The following is a 9,807-nucleotide window of genomic DNA, read 5'->3' on the forward strand; positions in this document are numbered from 1 at the left end:
AGCGTAGTGTGTCTGCTCAGTGGCTTTTATAAGGAGGTTTAGTTAATAGATGAGCATCTTCAAACCATCTGTGTGGGCTGAGAGCTATTTTCACTTACTTGTTTTCATTAAGGAAGCAATAGCCCCTGTGTTTTCTAAAATTGGATGCTGGAACTTCTTTGCTTTTTCACCTGCTGCTAAGCAGATGCATCACAGGCTGCCACACACACGCACACACCACACACACACACACACACACACACAGCTGATGGGCTGCAGGCAGATGACTTGCAGATGCACTACTAGAGCATTGGGAATGTGGACTGCTTCATCAGCTTTTTTCGTTGACTCACGCATGTTTGTTAATGTCTACTTTGCGCAATTAAGTGCACCTCTGCTGAGTCACAGAAGCAGTGCAGTGCTTATCCGTGTTGAGTTGGAGTCAGGGCCAAGACCAAATGGATTTGTCATCGCGTATTACTGCTGAAATCATTGGCTCACTACAAATTAGTTTCAAACCTATATATTAGACAGCATTTGCTGTGTTTTAAATATATATCATTGTGGAAATCTCTAGTTGTAACCTTTCAGTTTTTCTTTCAAAGTTCATTCATGCATGAAAAAGAAATATTGCAAATTAAATTGTGGACTGAAAATAAATGGAATTGCTTGATAGATCAGACTGATGGAAGAAAATAAAGGAAATAAATAAATAAGAACTGGCTCGAGGAAGTTATTTAATGTGTATTTTTCAAATAATCACAAAATAATGCCATGTGATTTGGAGGACTTTTTTTTGTTGCCAAAGCTCTGTGCCATGAGTTCGGCCTACATGCATGTGTTTCTCAGATGAGTAGCTCTGATGTGCACCAAACTACTGACCTAAACAGTAATGGCACCAATTCAAAGAGTACCAACAGCAAACTAACTTATTAGCCAATAACTACAAAGTATATGTATTGTTTTGTCTCTTGAAGTCTTTCTCCTTACTCTTATGCAACTCCGTCCGACACACCAGGTCCTTTTGGTTTGTGACTGTGGCCAGTATTGATTCAGGGCTCATACACTGCACTGCCAACTCATTTGGTCCCTATATGGAGGAAAGCTTTGGGGCTAACCACCCTTTAAAGAACACCATGCTTGACCTTTGGCTACCTTATATTAAGATGTTGCTGTGTGTTGGTTGGAGGGTTTACTTTCCACAAGCAGTTTAACTCAGGAGAAGTCTACGCCACAACCCAGAATTGTCATGGTCCGTACATATGAGTTGTTTTCTTTACATGCTGAACAAGAACAAATAAAGCATGGCCTCCTGTCTTTCAAGATGAGAGATTCGTGGAGCAATGTGTTATAATTAGGTTAAGCATGTTTCCTGTCTGCACAGTTCGAACTGAAGATGAATGTGTGGATCTCATGCCTGATGTGAGCTCTATCTACTGGAGCAGTATATCTGGCTTTGGAAGCACTATTCATTTTATTTTTCCTCATGACAGACCGCCTGTATAGGCCTATATTTTATATATATATATATATATATCAGCAATTGTGTCTGTTGGGCACATTGCAAATTAGATCTGTGATCTGAGCCCGGGTGGTTCAATGCACTTTAAATAAATAATAAAAAGTATCAAAACTTAATTATGTGCGACCCAACCGCACACAGTTCATTAATGGAGGGACTCAACAAGAAGCTGTTTGAACTTTGAGTGTGTCAACACCGTTGCTAATCGTATCACCCTCAATTAACTTTACTTCTTACTGCTGGATAAACCTCTTTGCAGTGGGACAAAGTCGGGGAAGAGAGAATTTGTGTGTGTGCGCGCGAGTGTGTGTTCCCCTACTCCATCCCTCCACCCCCCCTATCTCTTTACAGGACTGCCAGCCCGTCTCCAGTTATTCGAGGAATGCGTTGAACATGGCTGCCGCGATGAAGGCGCAGAAAACGGGACTGCTGGAACTCCGAGTGACCGTGGACCGCTGGATCCGGGTGTTGGCCACTCTTACCGAGGACATGCTCACGGTTAACCCCGGGGAGGGCGTCGAGCAGCCCGCCAAGCCCAGCCCGAGTCCCGCCGGCGCGATCAACGGAGACCCCCCGAACCTAAGCTTGTCCCCGGTCCCAGAAACCATCACCAACGTGAAGCGCACCGTGCGAGTTACCAAGCAAGATGTTGGGGGACTCGGAATCAGTATCAAAGGTAAGACACTTTCAAATAAAACCTTTCCAAGCGGCTAACTCCATGGACGGCGAGTCAGCGCCAGTTAGCACAAGTTACCGCTAGTTAGGAGTTTGAGTGCAGTTTGACAACGACTGCGAAAACACATCCGTCGCCTGTTAACGTTAGCTAACTTCAGACTGACCGTGGAGCTAAACCCTCACATACGTGCGATACATTTCACGTGTCTGTGATATTTAGTCAAGACAAATATCTTATTCGTATGTTAGCTCAGCCGTAAGAGAATTCAGGGCTGTTGTTTGCGCTGAGAAAAGTTGACAGCTGTGATTATCTCACGCTGTGACTCACCTGAACGGGGAACCATTTCAAGAGTCACCGCCGGAGATGGCATTTCAGCTGCTGTGGTGTAACGTCGGGTTTGGTCTTTGACAGCGTGGCTCCCCACACACACACACAAACTAACAGAGAGTAATGTTGAAGTTGAGAAAAGACCTAAGCTAACTCCAACAGGGTCCCAAGACAAACACACATTAACTGCTTTGTGTTATAACACTTATAGTTTACATTTTCAGCCACATTTCCTAAGGGTGCTTACTTATTAAAGCACTATATGAAAGTGTAGTCACGGAAAAAAATAGAAAATACATCACTGTTTTTACAGAATATAAACTATTTCGGTTGCTTATTAACTTAGCCTGTCAATGAGCACAGATGCATCTGCCCCACACTGCCGCTGGGTCACAGTCACACCAGCATTGCTTCTATTACCTCTCAATAGGAAAAGGTATCTTACAATCCAGGTTTACATACTTGCGCTATACTGTTCAGCAGCAGATTAAAGCCTTTTCCTTCGACTTGCAGCAACAGGCTGCTATCTCAGTGAAAATCTACGTGTGAGGAAGACTAGGAGGGCTGAGCACAGGGAGCCATGCAAATAGATACAAAAGATAAAATGGACAGCACAGTGATAATGCCGTCTGAGCAATATAGTCTAACATTATTTTTTGAGTATTGTGTATTGACGGGTTATCACTTGCCTTGCACACAGTCCATTTGATGGACAGCCTTGAACTAGCACCGTTGTCATGTTGCAAAGATGGTGACATGTTCATTTTTACCCCCCCTCCCCTCCCACTGCTGCTGCCGCCAACAACAACAACAAAGCCAGCCCCTAATGACTTAAATGTAACGTCCATCTTTGTGGAAACGGGTGGCTTTTGAAAATCAGACAGCATGTTATTAAAACAAAATCATTGCTGGCACCCTGCCGGCTTGACATTGTTGTGATGCCCGTTGTTCAAAGGCAGTGAAGAAGAGATAGGGTCTAGCAGAGGGAAAGAAAAAGAGAAAGGCACCAACAAAGCAAGCCATATCTGAAGAAAAATGAGCCTGAAGCAAGCCAGCAAGAGGTCAAATGAGTAGAAAGGAAGAAAACAATAAATAATGAACGGAGTAATAAATAGTACAGTGTCAAAGAGAAACGGGGTGAAGCAAATGAAAGAACAGGGCAAAGTTGTTGTGGGCTAGCTGACACCACATTGTGAACAGCTGAGAGGAGCTACCCGCACGCAGCAAGCAGTTGTCATTGGCCAAAGATGAAAGCTATGTGGCTGGGAATGGACCACTCCACTCGTGTTAATTTTAGGGAGCCCACCCCGACGTGCAGAAAAAAGCATGGAGGCAGTCGACCCCTCCTCTCACATGTCTAAATTTAAGAGGAGAGGCCAGGAAGTGAAGCTCCAGATCTCTGTCGACAGGCCCACTGGTGAGAGTGAAGCAGAGCTGGGTGTAACACTTTGGTGTGAGTTTGGTGGGTTTTTACCGCAGCGACAGTACCCCCAAAACAGGATTTGGATTAAATAGCTTCCCCCACATTGTTTAAATAATCCCAGTGTGTTTTTTGTTTTCTAAATTTCAGATAGGTGTGACGTAATGACTTCAACTTCAAATCAATGCTAGGATTTTTAGGGCAAACATATTTTGATAACCTCTCTTGTCACAGTACACCTCAGATGTGCAAATAGACAACATTTGGTGCATTGTTATGTAACAAATCTATTATTAAAAAAAGCTATTCTCCCTCTAAGTGGCTCTGCGCGCTCATCAGGAATACTTAACCACCGTATTGTGAAGGTTTGTGGTAGGTCTTTTTTGCTCATTAGCCCTGCACGCATATCAGCTGATGAAGTCTGTTGAAGTAAAGTGCTGATCGTGCTGAATTCTTTGAAAGGAGCGTTATCACAACAAACCCATCGTTAGCACACAGAGTTACCTAATTAGGTACATGTCAGTGTGCCGTTCATTCACCTGTCACGGGGAGCTCCGGTGGCTCCGCCCCTCCCCCGCCCACCACCAGCTCCTGTCAGCGGAGTGACGGGCTGCCCAGCTGGAGGGTGCTGAACTGTGTTTGACACGAAAAAAGTTGTGAGGAAAAAAAGAAGAAAGGCAGGGAACATGGGTGGATTCAGGGCTGTGTAGGAGTGGCAGATGTGTTGACCGTGTTTTTTCCTACAGTATGTCAACAATGTTTATCCAGCTGCCTTGTCAGTACACGGTGTTTCAAGTAAACCTGAAGGTATGCCAAGAGAGGAAGACAACTAGAAAGGACATATATAGGTGGAAGAGGGGTACTGTGTGCAGTACTTGTCACTGGTGTTGGCCCTCTTTGGCAAAGCAGGAGGTCGGAAAAAAAAAATCAAGTAATTTAGTCTCCTCATTGATTTATTTATCTCCTATCTATGTCCTACCTAGCGGTCTCGTCCTATCAAATGACGAGACCGCTCTTTGGCTCGCTTGTCCGACCATTCACTTTAAATAGATCCTTCACATCAACTTCCACCTTTCATGGGTTTGCTACGTGAGGTATTAGCATGTCGTGTTTTAATGGACATGTTCCTTCACTGGCACTGACTGTTCAAGTCGGCAAGACCCCACATCTACCCTGCATTTGTGAGCCTCACTTAACAGTAATGTACTGTAGTGTGTGCTGTAGTTTTTACTACAGATACTTTGTGTGGTTCACTACAGTGTCTGTTTACCGCTTGAGTTTGAAAGTCTCTTTTGCTGACCTACTGGGAGATGATTTGCTCCAAAAAGCCCGGATGGCGTCACTGCATACGTCTACTTTATCCCCGTTAATGTAACTTGTTCCTCAGGGTGCATCGTGTTGACAGTATGTGGCCAAATCAGAAAACTTGAGTTTTCCTCACAGCTGCGGAATGTGTGATTTATCACCCATAAAAACATTTGGTCTTTGCTTGTTTCACAGGATCAATTGCTGCTTCAGGATTTCAGAGAGCGCGGATCTGACCAACAGTTCCTCAGCAAAACAATTCCACAGGAAGTCCACAGTAGTAGAGTTGCAATTACTCCCCGAGGGCGTTGTAAATAAATACAGTCTACCGCTTCTTCCTACAGAGCCAAATAGTTAAGCTCTGCTTACGAAGCGAATAAAACAATCTCCCTTTGTTACAAACAATTCTACAAGGTACCACAAGGCAACTTTATTTCTACAGCACCTATAGTATAGTTCAAAGTGCTTTACCTAAGATATAGTGATGACAACAACAACAGACAAATAAATAACTTAATAACAACCACTAACATCTGGCTTTTGCCTTCAGTGGGAAAGGTTACAATCAGCTTTTATTCCAGAGAAAAAGGACTCTGCAGTAGTCACAGGTATTTAACCCGAACCCTAACCCTAACGATCACCAACTTTTGCAGATCTGAAAATAGCCTAAAACTAAAATATATTATATGTATATATATATATATATATATATATATATATATATATATATATATATATACTGTATATATATATATATATATATATAAATAAATAATATATTGCTCTATCCAAATGGAAGCCTCCTCACAAACCACTATGCCACAGAATATAAAGGGAAATGTAGTTCATAGGATTGGTTAGCGGTGTTCTGGCTAGGGCTGCTTCATCTTAGTCGATCAGTCAACTAATCGGTTGTTTCGGTATTGTTTCTTCTGACGATTAGTCGTTTTTTATGTTTTTGCTATGCTGACTTACTTTTTGGTGCTTTTGTGTGATTCTTTGTGGAAAAAGTCAGTTTTACAGATCTTTCGATTAAACCAACTAATCGATTAGCGTCGGTCGACTCAGAATGTCTTTGGTAGAGGACCGCCCCAGCTGTGTCAAAAACGCTGTGCTCATTCCTTTTTGGTCCTTCTGCAGGTTCATCCATGCCGAGCAGTCAGAATCACAACGAGGTCCCTCTAGAGGGTTTCAGTTAGGCATGGCCAGACCACTCTCCCTCACTGATTAGCAGTATTCAGTTTGGAGGTTCAGGTCCCTCTCGGGTGCTGAGCAGTTTCCAAAAATTGCTCTTTTGTAGTAATTCAGTTCCCGTCCGACAGTTCCAGCTAACTGTGTGCTACGTTATTTGAACAGAGTCCGAATATTGGTGCTTGACAGATTGCAGTGAAGTATGCAATGTACGGACTACTGTCCATTGCAAGACATGTGCACTGTGCAGAACTTTATATGGTCGTATTCATCGTGGGACATTCTGCAGATCGCCCTCATGTCCCTGTGCCAAATTCCAGTACATCTACTGTATTTAATGATTCAGAACTGTTATTCACGTTCATGATTTTAGTCGATATTCTGATTCAAGTTTTGACGACATATATATTGGTGACCACCATTATTGCCGAAGGTCCCTTTCACCTCATCTCCACTTTAAAAACAACATCTGATGTCACAGAGCGGTGGAGTAGCTCGTAAATCCCTCTTTCGCTAACCTGATCAGCATAGTGACTGCCATGCATGATACGAGTATGTGGTTTTAAAAAAAAAATGTATGAAGAGCACCAGGCAGTGGCCTCCGAAAGAAGATACAATGAGTCAAATCCAAAGTAATCACCCGGAGGAAGCAACCTGTGGAAGATGTATTTCAAATTAATTAAACGTCATCCTCTTTCAGATCATTTCTCAGTAGCCTGAAGGCCGGAGTCCAACTGCCGGCTGACATCAATGGCGATATTTCTTATGGAGAGTGGAAGCCCACAGCAAAAGGCAGATCCATCAGCTTACCAGCTGACCTTCATGTAACGAGAGAGAGAGAGAGAGAGAGAGAGAAAGAGAAAGAGGGAGAGATGGGAAACTGCGGAATTTAGTACCACGGGGTAATCGCTGCTGTCGGTGTTTGTCCTCAGATGCTCTCTGTCGTCACTTGAGGATTGCAGTGGTTGGAATCAAAACAAGTGTGCAGTGTTCTCGCTGCAGAGCAACGTTGTGTATCTATGACGTGCAGTTACTGGACAACATGCACTGTATCTTCACAGTACATTCAGCTGGTATCTTTGTCTTGGGTTTCACTGTCAGTCATTATTTCTGGTATCGTCTTCTTCGCTGCGAGTTGGAAACTGCACCGTCTAGTCTGAAGTTGGCGTTTCATCCCAGCGCCATGTTCCACAGACTTAAACATCATGCCATATTTGATTTTTTTTTGTGAGTGAACCGGAGCTCTTAGCATAAGCACTTGCACTTTGCATGGATTGTGGAAGTAGAAAATAACTTAATTCCCAGCTGCTCTGGTAAAGCTGATCAGGGGTCAATAGCTGAGGTTTAGGGTTACACTTTTGCAAACGTGAATGTATGTATAATGTGCAGCTAAAGCAGCTTTTTCCCCCTCTTGTCATGCAGGTGGGAAGGAGAACAAGATGCCAATCCTCATCTCCAAGATTTTCAAAGGCCTGGCCGCTGACCAGACTGAGGCGCTTTATGTCGGTGACGCCATATTGTCCGTCAACGGTTATGACTTACGGGAGGCCACTCACGACGAGGCTGTGCAGGCGCTGAAGAAAACTGGCAAAGAAGTCATCCTTGAAGGTAACATCAAACCCAGAATCTGTTCCGTCTTTGCCTGATGGAGCATTTCTGCTGTCTGCTGTTTCTATTTTGTCCCTGCTTTGCCGTTAAACGGTGAAATGTAACAGGAATCTAGGATTTAACTTTAAGATACACTTGAAAAATATGTCACAACTATCTCTTGTTGCATAACAAAGAAGTCCTTCATATTTCTGAAACAATACACTCCTCAGAGTGTGAAAGAACTAAATCCTCGTCTTTCATGAAGAAGTAGCACTTCCCCGTTGACGCTCCACTGCTCCAAATAGATACATGGGAGGAAACTTTTGATACCGTGTTATGTTTTTGCTGCATTTCTTCAGCACTTGGGGTTGATTTCTCCTTGAGGGCCATACATGATGAGCAGAGAGAGAGAGAGAGAGAGAGAGACGATCTGTTGAATCGGAACTTTGATCAGACTTCCTCGGAAATATCAAAATAATGAGTTGAACTGAAACAGAAACCAGAGACTCCAAATTTGCCAATATTGTTGTGGCTCTCACCTCTGAGCATCTCGGCATGCTAATGATCAGCCTTCCCAAACCATCAAACACTGTTGACACTGACAGAAAGCACTTTGTTGCTGTTCATGTCAGATCTGAGCTCTGTGGAGGACTCACAGTGTGAGAGCTGCTCTGCATAGGAAGGTTCGCAGTGGAGTCAGCAGGTATTTACAAGCGATTTTCTTCCCTCATGCTAATGCACTGTATCTCTCTGTCCTTCCCTGTCTTGCTCTTACGGTTTCATCGTTTGCGGTACATGTTTGTGTATGCACAATTGTCTAAAGGAATTAGTCCACCATCAGGTGTGGAACAACACGGCTAGAGACAGAAGAAAAGGGGATTAAATACAATCTTTCGTCTTGCCAAGTGATTGCGTCACAGGAATTCTGCCTCTCCCACCCAAGCTCACTTCAAGTCACTGGGTTGAATCGCAAATTCACTCGTTCCAAATGCACAGCGTCTAAAGGCGAAGTGTGATGTTTTATACAGGATGTTGCTATTCAAAAAGAATATGCTTCCACCACGAAGCATAAAAATTGACACTTTGGAGCTTTGCTTTTATTATTCGTTCTATTGATCGCTACGTTCTCCTCATCTTTTAAGAGAGCGCTCACCCACAGAGTCCAAACAGAGGCTGACAGTCATGTTCAGCGATGTGAGTCGAGCTGACGCTTCAGACCCGATGTGCTCTCAACGTTCTTCCAGTTGAAAACCTTGTATGTCCAAAAAGTCTCTTTAGCAGCTGAGAGAAACAAACCCTAACACTTACTTTAAAAAACAGGTTCAGTAAACTTCAATGAGAATGAGTCGTGAAACATGATGTAATCTTTCCGTTTGAGAGAATGGATTTAAAGAAAGGAACACTAAGACCGGCGTTGCCGGTTTTCCATGTGACAGCGTTTTCTGTGGGTTAGCTGGCACAGTGGGCTGGCACAAGTAACTTCAGTCGGCGGAGCAGACACAGCGAGAGCTACAGCCGGGGGATATCATTGCAAATCCCCCTGCCTTGCTTGTCCACAGTCAGGCAGAAAAGTGTTGATATCAGACTGCTTAACCAGCGCTGCTCCGTGATCCGTCGTGTCAGGAATCATTTCATGGGTTTCCCTTCCCCCTGAGGACCTGATAGTGAGGAAACGAAAGAGGCTTGAAGGCTCACTGAGGGGAGAAGGTTGTGTGTGTGTGTGTGTGTGTGTGTGTGTGTGTGTGTGTGTGTGTGTGTGTGTGTGTGTGTGTGTGTGTGTGTGTGTGTGTGTGTGTG

The 9,807-nt window shown here is 43.8% G+C and overlaps 1 protein-coding gene across 1 annotated transcript in view; it reads left to right on the forward strand.

Moving 5' to 3' along the window:
• The first annotated feature begins 1,858 nt into the window (after positions 1-1,858).
• snta1 (syntrophin, alpha 1) overlaps positions 1,859-9,807 on the forward strand; it is a 27,183-nt gene continuing 19,234 nt past the window's right edge. Inside the window, exons 1-2 of the mRNA XM_031863309.1 lie at positions 1,859-2,177; positions 7,843-8,028. Coding sequence (XP_031719169.1) covers positions 1,895-2,177; positions 7,843-8,028 — 469 coding nt within the window. The 5' untranslated portion in view covers positions 1,859-1,894. The remainder of the gene's footprint in view (positions 2,178-7,842; positions 8,029-9,807) is intronic.

The sequence above is a fragment of the Anarrhichthys ocellatus genome, unplaced genomic scaffold (genome assembly GCF_004355925.1).
Source record: "Anarrhichthys ocellatus isolate YVR2014 unplaced genomic scaffold, GSC_Weel_1.0 scaffold1, whole genome shotgun sequence".
Taxonomy (NCBI): Eukaryota; Metazoa; Chordata; class Actinopteri; order Perciformes; family Anarhichadidae; genus Anarrhichthys; species Anarrhichthys ocellatus.